The sequence below is a fragment of the Gekko japonicus genome, unplaced genomic scaffold (genome assembly GCF_001447785.1).
Source record: "Gekko japonicus isolate JY-2015 unplaced genomic scaffold, Gekko_japonicus_V1.1 scaffold27, whole genome shotgun sequence".
Classification (NCBI taxonomy): Eukaryota; Metazoa; Chordata; class Lepidosauria; order Squamata; family Gekkonidae; genus Gekko; species Gekko japonicus.
In genome coordinates this window covers 1,644,412-1,658,067 of record NW_015172002.1, presented here as the reverse complement: position 1 = coordinate 1,658,067, position 13,656 = coordinate 1,644,412, and the positions used below count along the sequence as shown (strand labels likewise).

The following is a 13,656-nucleotide window of genomic DNA, read 5'->3' as shown; positions in this document are numbered from 1 at the left end:
AATCAGAGTGAGCAACAGAGATCACTGAGCTCCTTCATGTTCCACTAAAAAACAAATGCAAGGCTCAAGCAACTTTATCCTAAATATATTACAAGAGTTGCCAACTTTTACATAGTACCCTCTAATATCAGTTTGATCCGCAGCAAATACTCATTATAAGGTGATATTATTAACTTCCATGCAGTGAAATAGCTTCTGCTTTCCATTTCCACACATTAAGCCTCTACTAAAGGGATGGGACTCAGCCTAACCTATCTCATCGGCTCATTGTGAGGATGAAGCAGAGGAGGGAAGAATCACATACACCACCCTCAGGTCTGAGGAATGGTAGGACCGAAATGTGACAGATAAATACAATCTGTTACTTGGTGAGCAGTGACTTAGCAACTGTTTAGCATGCAAAAAGTCCTTGGTTTGATCCACAGCACCCCCAGTTTAAAGGATCAGGTAGAAAGTAATGTGAAAGACCTCTCTGTTTGAGACCCTGGAGAGCTATTGCCAGTCTGAGTAGATACTGAGCTCGATAGACCTACTGAGCATAAGGCAACGTCACAATTTCTAGACTTATCTTCCTATGTACCATCCTCTCCTTTCCTTTACAATGTGCTTCTCCAGCCACACTAGGAAAAGTGGTTCAGGAGAAAGTAGACAATTTCAGATATGTGGTTATCATAAAAGATAGCTGTTGTAGTCTTTGCTGTTCAAAGATCACATGGAGTACATCACAAAAGGGTACCAGGTCTCACCTTAACAATAGGCACTGTTAAACCACTGACTAGGCCAGAAGTGGGTAAGAGACTACAATCCTAGACTACAATCCCACTGCAGTAAAAGATGAGAGTTGCATACTTCTTTATCAGTACAGCATTGGTGCACATGTTCTCCTTCACAACAACAGCAGAAGATGGGAGGGGCAGGGTACATAAGAACATAAGAGAAGCCATGTTGGATCAGGCCAATGGCCCATCCAGTCCAACACTCTGTGTCACACAGTGGCCAAAACTTACGTGCCATCATGAGGTCAACCAGTGGGGGTCAGAACTCCCACTGTTGCCCCCCCAAGCACCAAGAATACAGAGAATCACTGTCCCAAACATACTATTTCATTTATAGTAAAGATAAAGGTTTCCCTTGCTTGAAAGCCAGTCGAATCCAACTCTAGGGTGCGGTGCTCATCTCTGTTTCCAAGCCAAAGAACCAGTGCTGTCTGAAGACATTTCTGTGGTCGTGGGGCTGACGTGACTAGATGCCAAGGTGCACGAAACGCTGTTACCTTCCCACTGAAGCAGTACCTATTTATCTACTTGCAATTTCTTGCTTTCGAACTGCTAGGTTGCCAGGAGCTGGGGCCAGAGATGGGAGCTCACTCCGTCATGCAGCATTCAGATCTCGAACTGCTGAACTACCGACCTTCTGGTCTGCAGTTCAGCATCTTAACCACTGAACCACCGCATTTATACCTTGTGGCTAATAGACACTGATGGACCCCTGCTCCATATGTCTATCCAGTCCCCTCTTGAAGCTATCTATTCTTGTAGCCACCACCACTTCCTGTGGCTGTGAATTCCATGTGTTAATTACCTTTTGGATGAAGAAGTACTTCCTTTAATCTGTTCTATCATTAATTTCATTGAGTGTCCATGAGTTCTTGTATTGTGAGAAAGAGAGAAAATTACTTCTTTCTCTACCTTATCTATCCCATGCATAATTTTGTAAACCTCAATCACGTCACCACTCAGTCATTTCTCCAAGCTAAAGAGACCTAACCTCTTTAACCTTTCTTCATAGAGAAGGTATTCCATTCCCTTAATTATTTTAGTTGCCCTTTTCTGCACCTTTTCCAATGCTATAATATTTTTGAGGCGCAGTGACCAGAACTGTACACAGTATTCCAAATGAGGCCACACCATCGACTTATACAGGGGCATTACGATACTGGCTGATTTGTTTTCATTTCCCTTTGAATAATGCCCAGCATAGTATTTACCTTTTTCATTGCAATCACATACTAAGTCAACATCATCAGTGAGTTATCTGCCATGACTACAAGATCTCTCTCCTTGTCTGTTACCCCTAGTTCAGACCCCATCAACATATATTTCTAGTTAGGATTTTTGGCTCCAGTGTGCATTACTTTGCACTTGCCCATGTTGAATTTCATTTGCCACGTTGATGCCCACTTGCCCAGCCTCGACAGATCCCTCCAGAGTGCCTCACAGTATTCCCTGGTTCTCACCGCCCTGAACAACTTCATGTCATCCGCAAACTTAGCCACTTCATGGCTTACTCCCAACTCCAAATCATTAATGAACAAGTTAAAAAGCACCATGCCTAGTACAGAGCCCTGCAGTACCCCACTGCTTACCACCTTCCACTGTGAAAACTGCCCATTTATACTCACTCTCTGTTTCATGTTAAATTAACCAATATTTAATCCACAAGAGGACTTGTCCTCTTATCCCATGACTGCTAAGTTTATTTAGGAGCCTTTGATGAGGAACTTTATCAAAAGTTTTCTTGATGTCCAGGTAAACAATAGCTACTGGGTCTCCCTATCCACATGTTTGTTCACCCCCTCAGAGAACTCTAAAAGGTTAGTGAGACAAGATTTTCCGTTACAAAATCTATGCTGATTCTTCCTCAATAGCTTCTGTTTATCAATGTGCCAACTAATTCTATTTTTAATAATGGATTCCATCCATTGATACCCAGTATCAATGTCACACGGACCAGTCTGGAATGGATTCCATCAACTTACCCAGTATCAATGTCACACTGACCAGTCTGGAATCTTTATTGAAGATGGGGGTTACATTAGCTACCTTCCAGTTCTTGGGAATGAAGGCAGATTTTAGTGATAAATTGCATATTTTTGTCAGGAGATCCCCAAGCTTACATCTGAGTTCTTTTCAGAACTCTTGAATGTATGCAGGCATGTAGCTATGCTGGGGCCCCTTGGGGCCACGCCCCCTCATTAGAGAGCTATGCCCCATCCAAGCAGCTCCCCCCCCCACCCGCAGCCAGTAGGCTTGGCTGCAGGCAGGCTCGCTGCTCAAGCGCTCTTTAAATGAGGGAGCCGAGTCCTCTGAGGACTCTTCCTCATCTACTGGCTGCAGGCAGGCTCACCACTCACGGCTTGACTGGCATTTAAAAGGGGGAGCCTTTTATTTGTGTGATGTCATATGGTGTCATAAGTGACGTCAAGCCCTCTAGGTGCCCCCCACTGACAAATTTCTGGCTACTCCGCTGGATGTATGTCATCTGGGCCTGGTGATCTGTCAGTTTTTAGTTTGTCCATCAGTCGTAGGACCTCCTCTCTCACCATCTCAATCTGACTCAGGTCTTTCCACACCCCTCCTGAAATCAGCAGTGCTGGAGTGGGCAGGCAACTCCCATCTTCCACAGTGAAGACAGAGGCAAAAATTGTGTTCGGCTTCTCTGCCATTTCCCTATCATCCTTTAGTAATCCTTTCACCCCTCAGTCATCCAAGGGCCCCACTGCCTCCCTAACTGGTTTTCTGCTAATGTATTTGAAGGATTTTTTTGTTGGTCTTAATTTTTTTTGCAATATATTCATCATAGCGCCTTTTTGCCTGTCTGATCATTGACTTGCATTTTATTTGCCAAAGGCTGTGCTCCCTTTTATTTACCTCAGTTGGACTAGCCTTCCACTGCTCAAAAGAATCCTTCTTATCCTTTACTGCTTCCATTATACCTTTCTTAACCTGCAGTATACATTGTATCTGAGCTTCCAGGATTATACTTTTAAATAGTTTCCAAGCTTCCCGAAAGGATTTGATTCTCCCTACCTTTCTTTTCAGTTTCGTCTTCACAAGCCCCCTCATTTGAGAGAAGTTATCCCTTCTAAAGTTAAATGTGGTTATGTCAGTCTTTTGGGGCAATTCCCTAGTTACATAAATGCTAAGCGTAATAGCATTATGGTCACTGTTCCCAACCGTTGGTATCACATTAACATATCTCACTAGTTCTTGAGCATTACTTAGGACCAAGTCCAGGATTGCCTCACACCGGTAGGTTCTGTGACCTTCTGCTCCATGGCCCAGTCATCGAGATTATCTAGAAACCCAGTCTCTTTCTCCTGACTTGAACACATATTGACCTAATCAATGGGTGTGATCACATGGCAAGCTTACCACGATTTGTTCCCGCTGTAGATTTGATCAGAAATATTTTTTCAGGTTGGGATGACCGCTTGCATCGCGGAACAAGGCTCCAGGCACCGTTCAGAGAGCAGCGCCGCCGCTTGGGTGGCACGGCTTGTTTTTTTAAAAAAAAATTGGCTTTGCACATGTGCATATACACGTGGCCAAATCACCGCTCCCCATGGGACTCACCGTACTCTCTTGCTCTTGCAGGTCCCCCCGAATAGCAAACAAAATTAACCGGCAATGTACAACTGAGTGCTGGAGTCTACATGTGTGCTTGAATGTTTATACATTGAATTTATTCAGCACAGGATTGCTCATGTACACAACGACAGAAGCTTGTAAAAAAAAACCATTGCGAGAAGGATATTCAGATGACCTAATCGCAATCATTGCGAGAAATGGCTGTCAAGAACGGCAAAATTGCGGATTCAAAGCACAAATATCCAGAAAGTACTTGATTTTCTGGCCATGGTTACACGGTCATTTTGATTGGGTTTCACGGCATTTCTCTCTCACATTTAAAATTGCTGATCAGACAGCGGCATCCATCTCCCGCACCAAAGTGGGCTCACTTGCGCAATCTGTGCGCCCTAGTGAGGTTTCCTGCACCCGGAAAATCAAGTACTTTCCAGATATTTGTGCTTTGAATCGGTGATTTCGCCAATCTGGACAGCCATCTCTTGCAGTGATCACGATTAGGTCATCTGAACGTCCTCACAATTTTTTTTAACAAGCTTCCATCGTTGTGCGCATGAACAATCCTGCACTGAATAAATTCAATGTATAAACGTTCAAGTGCACATATAGACTCCAGTGCTCAGTTGTATGTCTCCAGTTAAGTGGGGGGGGGGGGGGAACCTGCAAGAACAAGAGAGTACGATGAGTCCCAGTGGGAGTGGTGATTCAGCCATGTGTATATGCACATGCACAAAGCCAAAAATTTTTTTAAAAACAAGCCGTGCCGCCACTATCTGAATGGTACCTGGAGACTTGTTCCACGATGCAAGCAGTTCACGGAGGGATGTGTGGTCATCCCAACCCCCCCAAAATATTCCCAGTCAAATTTACAATGGGAACAAATTGCAGTAAGCTTGCCGTGTGACCACACCCTCTGGGTGTAGGAAAACTCGCTAGGGAACCAGGAGGATTGCTTGAGTGAGCCCACCGGTGTGGGAGATGAATGCGGCCGCCTGATCAGCAATTTTAAATGCGAGAGGAAACAGCAGTGAAACCCGATCAAAATGACCGTGTGACCACGGCCAATGTGTGGATAGTTAAAATCACCTATTACAACACAGTTATTTCATCAAGCTGCTTTCCTTAATTCTTCTGCTGTTTTTAAATAATTTTAAATCATGGGTAGTAGTCCAGTGGGTCATATTATTTGTTGTTGTTGTTGCTGAAAATGTAGAGTAGGGGTTCCCAACATGGTGCCCATGAGCACCATGACACCCACTGACATTTTTCCTGGTACCAGCAAGTGTTAGCAGAAAGTGGGTGGGGCCAGGTGGGGCATTCGCCCAGTAAGGCTTCTGTTGGCCACTGAAGATTTGACTGGCTGTGCATATTTTTTTTAAGTATTGCTTTGGCAGCAGCTGACACCAGAGCACACGGTGAGCTGTGGCGGCCATTTTGTGACTGAGCCCACCATACTATGTCAGAATTCCAGAAGTGCCCAGAAGTGCCCACAGGTTCAAGTAGGTTGGGCTCCACATCCAACAAGCCAAGGCATGAAAGGGAGAGGTAGACTTCAGGATCCAATGCAGGAACTGGAAGAAGCATCATTGTAATATTTTATTTATTATGCTAAAATAATGGCAAGCTAGAGGGGGGGGGCACAGACACACAACGTACAAGCATTTTTAAAAATAAGACAGTGGAAATTCTCTCAGTTGGTTGTGACTCCCTTATCCTGCCTGCACAGACGTTTTCTCCAAATATCACCTGTCTCCATTTCATTAAAAGCAGCTTGGGAGGGGGTAGATTCGGGGGGGGGGGCAGTGAGAGAAGCTTTGTCTCACATAATCTGCCCCAAGGAGAAACTAGTCAGTATTTCACATTCTGTTATTCTATTTGGGGCAGGCTATTTTTAAGGTGGGCAACTGCCTGTGCTTGCCCCTGTGTTCATGACTCAGCCTTTGTGGTGCGTGTTGGCAAACAAGGTGTTCAGTAGCAGAAACAATACAATGGGCAGTCAGAGCATTGGCTGGTTCCCAGAAGAGAGAAAGGGAATCAGAGAAGCACTGGAGACACTCAAAGTGATCCAACAAGGACACAGAAGCACTAGCATTGTTCAGAAACAAACAAACAAAAAAGGACCTCACTGGAAAATTAACAACGCATCCAGTTAGGTACTCCAAAGTATTTCTGTCCAACATCCAGTGGGACTAGAAATGAAGTATCCCACGTGGAACTAATCTAGGGTATTAACTGAGCTGCATATGTCTGTATATACTGAAAATAAAGGGATTATTGTACACCAAAGACACAAAGACTTTAATGATACCAGATTAGTTGGTTGGGCTATACCTATAACAGGGATCCCAATCACAGAGAGGAAACCCATTGTGCGGGGCAGTTTCTGCGGGGGAGGGGGGAGGTGCCAATTTTATTTTATTTTAAGACACAATCAAAATGCAGACAGAGGAAATGCAAATGTCACTTGGCTCTCTTTCAGTGTCAGCAAGGACACATGGGGCTGACAACACCGGGCTCCGCTTTCTTCCCCCCCCCCCCCTTATTATGTGCTTTAACTGCTGCTGCCCTCATTAACCCCCGCGATACATCTTCCTCGGGTTTTTTCCGATCAGCAACTTTTAAAAAGAAGACAGAAACGTTGCTCCATCCCAAAGGGTTCTCTACAGGCACAAAAATTTGCCCCAATCCAGAGATCACCTGGAGACTGCTGTGTGCACAACAGCAGGGGGAGCTTCAGAAACAGCCTTTGATGCAATGTGGGCTCCTCTCAGCCCCCCCCCCCGCACGCACACACCAGAGCGGGGGCGGGGAAGAAGAAAAGACTAATTACATTAAAAGCCTGATTCTGTTCCTAAAGATTTCAGTGGGAAGAACTCTGGCTCGCAAGATAAATCAATCAACCGACAGCAAAGGGCTCAGGACTGGTCATGTGGAGATGCAGAAAACGATGGATGCATAATATTACTGGTGCAACTAAATTTAATAATGCAGCATTAGGAGAGTGCAGCAAGCTTCCCCCCCCCCGCCCGCGCTCTTCAGACCTGCTCCCTTTTTGTCTGTCCAGCCCGCGACACTGGCTTAACACTCCTGTGACTTCAATGGATACACGCTTCATTTGCGCCCATGATGTAAGCAAGAATCGATTCCGGATCCACCCACCGCACGCCTCTCCACCCTCCTCCCCCCAGCTCGCTATGAAAATATTGCCATTCCTTCGAGGAAGGTCTTTTTGAGGCGAGCGGAAGTGACTTCCCTTAAAAGAAACTTCCACTTTGCTGCTGCTACTGCTGTTTCTTCTTCTTTTTTGGCACGGTAGAGCATAGTCATTTAAAGTACCGAGTGGCTCTGTGCATAGGTGTAAAGGTTGAATTGAAACTGGGGACGGGGTAGTGGCCATAGTGCGACCGCCGGTATTTCACTGCCTCAATAGTTTTTATTGTTATTATTATCATTAGCTGGGGAAGGGGGAAATACAGCCTAGAAAAGGTAGGCATGAAACCCACCTAAGAGAAGCGAGTTTCACGGAAATTAGAGGGACCCCCTCGGATGCGTAACTCCGCGACCAGACTCCCACAGAACACTTTGCAGCGTGGCGAGAACGAAAGCGCGTAGAGCGTGCTGGACTTCACGGCCAGCTAGCCTAGCTTTTTATATCTCTCATGTTTGTCGCGAGGATAAAAGTGGTAAAGCCCTCTGAACGCCCCACCCCCCTTCTTGGAGGAAGGGAAGGCCACCCCGGGGGGGGGGGGTGTTCCCAAAATATGTAACCTGGTTAAAAGCAGGAGGCCATACGTTTAACCGCGTACTTTCTCGTCATCTACTCCTTCTGCCCATAAATGCAAGGTCGGGGATAGTTAGAGTTTTGAAAAATCGCAGTCCTTCCAGTCTGAATTCCAATGCCAGTGTTGATTCCAGAAAGGGACACACGGCTCCTTGCCCATCCCACCTGCAAGCGTCTCCTTTCTCCAGTTTACTGCCAAGCCCAGATCCACTGACAGCAGCGCGGATGCCTGGAACACCCGCAAAAGTGTTTTGCCAACTCTGATCGGGAGAGAGTTTGGCTTGACCGACGTACTCGATTCCAGCCCGGAACTGCAGTCTGCATAGAAGTGCAAAGCGCAGAAACACCCCCGGGGAAGAACTTTAGCAAGCCCAAAGGGACAGCGGGATGCCAGCTTCCCTGGATCTAACCTCCTTCCTTCGCTTGTACCGAGCACCGCCCCCTTCAGTGCAAGAGGGATATTTTTAAAAGGTTGAAGAAGGGGAAAGAAGGCAAATCCCACTCTCCCGAATGCCTTTAGGGAAGAGCTGGCGGTGGGCGTCTCTAAGGAACAGATGAGAACCTGACCAAGGAAAGGCAAACTACCCGCCTTTAATCCCCCGGGCAAGAGAGCCCCACTGTGCACCTGCACCGTAGTTTTCCGGATGCCCCCCCGAGAGCAGCCAGATTTTGCCCTCCGTTGCACCCCCACGATGTTTGAGCCAAGGCTACACGTCCCTGAACTGAAACACATCCCGAGTCTGGCAACTGATCTACTTTTAACAGAGAAACGCGAACGGTATGCAAAACAGGTCGCCGGACTTCCTGCGATTTATTAAAAGCAACCATCCACGAACCAGAGTCATTCATTTAGTACTACGGTCTCGCTCTCGCTCTCTCTCTCGCTTTATCTCACACACACACACAGTGTGACGGCTAACCTGCCCCCGCTGTCCTGCCATTAAAAGATCCACGCTGCCCTTTTTGCCTAAGCGAACCAGGAAAAACGCCGAAGAAACTCCTTCCTCCCCCCCGGAACTACTGGAAGGTTTGCAAAAAGCAAACTCCGAAACTGCAATTCGACCATTTGCAAACTCGTCATTATGCACCCGGTTTCCACAATCGATCGTTCTCCACTGGATCCTGCGTTGGCGACGGTGGAAGCCAACACGGACGCCACGCACAGGACTCTGTCAAGTGCAAGCACCCCCTCGGGGATCCGTCAAAATCTCCCCGTTTTCCAGCTCCAAGAAGCCCCGAGAGCTGAAAACAGCGTCGGTGCCTTCTTAGTGCTCGGAACTCTAGTTTCTTTTCATCGCCGTAAATCAATTAAGCAGAACGCAAATTTAACAATTTCTTATTAATTGCCGAGCAAAAGACTTGTGTGTGTTGCACAAGAAAAAAAGGAGGAGATCGGAAAGAAAAAAGGTGAGGGCGGATAGATCAGTTGCAGTCTGGAGACACCAGGTTCCGTCTGGCAGCATGCATCGGAAAGGCGCCCTTTTTCATATTTAAACCACGCGGAATATGTACATTTTTGATTCCTACTTACGCTTTCAGGGGGTTGTGAATGACAGTCGCCATTTTGCTACAATGTAACAGAATATTGTGTCTCAGAGTTCTAAAGGTTCGCTCAGGGGAAGCCGTCGGCCAATGGGGAAAGTGGATACCGGCCCGCTGTCCAATCAAGTGCTGCAGGAGGAGCCTGGCTTCTGCTAGTTATTAGGGGAGCTGTCAAAGCCCAGAGGTCACTCCCTTTCTGTGAAACTGTTAAGAGAGCAGGTCTTAAAGGGGCAGGAACGCAGCACAGGGGCAATCAACACTCCAAATTAGGTTAAAAGAGTTAGCGGAGAGTAAAAGAGTTTTCCCTAGTACTTTGAGTCTTTCTTTGTTGTTATTTTCTCTCCCTGCACCCCCGCACGGAAACAGAGAGGAGCAGGGCGCGCGTGTGCGTATGGATGGATGGTAAAATATGGACAGCTCATTATCTCCTTCCTTCGCTGAGACCGCTTTTCATTTCCCAAATGGCATGCCCTCTTATTCATATGGAAGCGCTGGGTTCACTCCATGTTAGCAAAAAAAAAAAGGCATTTGTAGTACACATTCATGGGGGGAGGACGTGTTGATGACAGTCTCCATTTTGTTTCCCTTGATCTATAGCCACTTTCCCCTTTAGGTTTCTTGGTAATCACAGTGACTCCCGGACAGCACCCTTCCCCCTCAGCTAGGAATTTCTCCATGTCAGTCATCCAGCTTCTGCAGCCAGTGCACTAGTTACATAATGCACAGTGGCCAAACCGACCGCCTGTTTGTTTCACTCAAAGCAACTTTTTGAAGGGATCGTCTAGTTTAGCATGTTGAGACCTGGCCTCTCTGATCTTTTGACATGAGAAAAGGAGGGGGAGGACGCTTTGCCTCCATTTCATAAAAAGAAAGAAAAGAAAAGAAACTAATTGCCTGGCCCCGGCAAAGCAAGTTCTCAGTGAAATGACTTCTGACTGCAAGGAAGAGGAGTGGAAATAAAGCCTCTTTTCTGGGAAAGGCACCAGACTCCAAGGAGACTGTAGTTTACCTTTTATACCAGTCTGAAAATGAACTACCAAGCAGAAGCTTTGAGAGGGAGGGGTACATAATTAAGGATGCAATCACAGATGCCTGAGAGGCCTCCATCCTGTGCATACTTACTTTTAAGTCTAACTGAATTTAGGGAGAAACGTCTAAGTAACTATGCATAGGATTGGGATTTACCTTGTATTAACTTTGCTGACATCACTGGAATTAAGGAAGCAAAATTCTATAAAGCTCAGGATCCTCCCCCCCCCCTCCAAAAGTTTTGCTTTGGCTTAAAACTAAAGGAAACCACCAGGTGATGCTACACCCATGCAAACTTTTTATGCTCACCAAATTCTAACAAGGAGTACTATTCCATACAGAAGCTGACTCTTGGCATTGCAACAGAGCTATACTGTTCTAAGCCCATTAGAAAGGTGTAAGTTTGCTTTGGGCTGCACTGTTAAACCAACAGAGAACGGTTCTGTCATTAAGTTAATTCTGGTTACTTTGCACCATACAGCCTAACTGCAGATTGCATTTTCCATGGGGACATTCCCAGGATTGAGTGGAGAGGTGTAGCCAGTTTGGTGTAGTGGTTAAGTGTGTGGACTCTAATCTGGGAGAACCGGGTTTGATTCCCCACTCCTCCACTTGCACCTGCTGATGTGACCTTGGGTCAGTCACAAGCTCTGGCACAGCTGTCCTTGAAAAAGAGCAGTTTGTGTTAGAGTTCTCTCAGCCCCACCCACCTCACAGGGCGTCTGTTGTGGGGAGGGGAAGGGAAAGGAGTTTGTAAGCCGCTCTGAGACACCTTTGGGTAGTGAAGAGTGGGGTATAAATCCAGTCTCTTCTCTTCTTCTTCTTCTTCTCAAATCCCATGCTTCCCAAGGATGTAGAGGCCTGAGTCAGATTGGGGTTATAGCACATGGAAAGTGGTTTACACTTCCCTTGTACCATTTTCCCAATCTGAAATGGACTGGGGGTGTTATTTGTCCCATCAGTACCTTTTAGCCTCCAAGAGGCCAAATAGCATGTTCCAAGGCTGTTTCATATTGGGAATATGGTGTTGGGACAGGGGAGGTCTAAGCCCCCTCTCTCCATGAACCACTGCATTGGGCCTAAGTGACCTTGGAAGTGAGGAACTTTAGAATATGCCTTTCCACCTGACCCAGGGACATCCTCAGGGAAAATGTAGTGTAGATCAGTCCTTCGTCTCTGATGCAACTGCTCTATCAGTGAATGCCTGTGTTCCCAGAACCATGAAAAAAATATTTTATGCATCATGTGTGCAAGACATAAGCAATGTGGGTCCATTCCTTTTGGTCTGATGCAAATTATAAGATATTTAACACAACTTAAATTGTTACAGCTGTAAGAGTAGTACAAGACACAGAATAACTTGCTTTGATTCCAGCAGTGTACAAACCATTGCAAAGCAGTCTCAAAAACAGTAATGCCACTGTTTATGTGACCATGCCCTTCTGTGAAAGAATTAGGTGGCAAAAGAAGCAAACACCTGTAACTCTTCTGCACTGCAGTCTCAAGTTAATAAAAACACCATTGACTTGAATGTAGAATATTATGCAACCATAGAAAACTTTTAGGGCAATGATACTCAGTGGCTCTTTGCAGTATGATCCCCAATATGGCACCTCCCCCATGTTTCAGGGGGTGGGCAAGGCTCTTGCTTGGTGGAGCTTCTGGTTGGCATAGTTCCTACCTTGAACTGCCACCAGAAGAACTGGTAAACTCAGCTGCCAGCCCCCCTGAGGTGCAGGTCTCATGTGACTCTTTTGGTTGATCCACATTGTGGATCTGGCTCTCGGCAAGCCCTGGAGTTAATGCCACTGCTTCAAGGAGTTTGATCTCACTACACAGAAATACATGCACAATCAGGTCCCATTATCCTGTGCATTATTATTGGCTTCTGCATTGGCTACTTCTGTGATTCTAACACAATGGTTTTCAAACAGTGTTCTAGAGAATGCCAGAACTACAAGCATAGACAGCTTCAAGAGGAGATTAGATAAACATATGGATGGGCCATTGGCCTGATCCAACATGGCTTCTCTTATGTTCTTAAATTCTAGGAAGCTTATCAGAGGTTCCTCAATGAAACCATCAGTCATGGTGGATGGGTTTTCCTGGAAGAAATTCTCATCTATCAGTTACTGATTTTCCACTCCATGGTTGCAGTGCAGGGGGGAGCTGCATTCTAGGGTGCCCTTGGATAAAGTCTCATGTGAAATGAGTATGCACCCTAGTACCCTGTGAAGAAAGATTAAAGCACTTGGGGCTCTTTAACTTGGAGAAATGATGACTGGGGAGTGACATGATCGAGGTTTATAAGTTTATGCATGGGATAGAGCAGGTAGAGAAAGAAGTACTTTTCTCCCTTTCTTACAATACAAGACTTCGTGGGCACTCAATGAAATTGCTGAGCAGTCAGGTTACAACAAATAAAAGGAAGTACTTCTTCACCCAAAGAGTGATTAACACATGGAAGTCACTGCCACAGGAGGTAGAGGCAGATAAAAGCATGGATGGCTTCAAGAGGAAATTAGATAAACATATGGAGCAGAGATCCATCAGTGGCTATTAGCCACAAGGTATAGATAGGAACTCTGGAGCAAGTGATGCTCTGTATTCTTGGTGCTTGGGGGGGCAACAGTGGGAGAGCTTCTAGTTTCCTTCCCCCCCCCCCCCCGGTGGACCTCCTGATGGCACCTGGTATTTTTGGCCATTGTGTGACAGAGTGTTGGACTGGATGGGCCATTGGCCTGATCCAGCATTGGCTTCTCTTATGTTCTTATGTTTATGTCTGAGGCTGAGGAATGCTGACACAGAATAGACAAGATGGACATGATGGAGGCTCTGTTCTATAAATGATACACCTCTCATTAATGTTGCTGCTAGATTGAAGTGTGGGAAAAATAACTTTGGTTTCTGATCTATGTGGTTTCTCTTTTGCTCTGG

General features: G+C 46.0%; 1 protein-coding gene across 1 annotated transcript in view; it reads right to left on the bottom strand.

The window, feature by feature from the left end:
- DPF3 (D4, zinc and double PHD fingers, family 3) overlaps positions 1–9,711 on the bottom strand; it is a 241,123-nt gene extending 231,412 nt beyond the window's left edge. The window contains exon 1 of the mRNA XM_015420042.1: positions 9,680–9,711. Coding sequence (XP_015275528.1) covers positions 9,680–9,711 — 32 coding nt within the window. The remainder of the gene's footprint in view (positions 1–9,679) is intronic.
- Between the last annotated feature and the right edge of the window lie 3,945 nt (positions 9,712–13,656).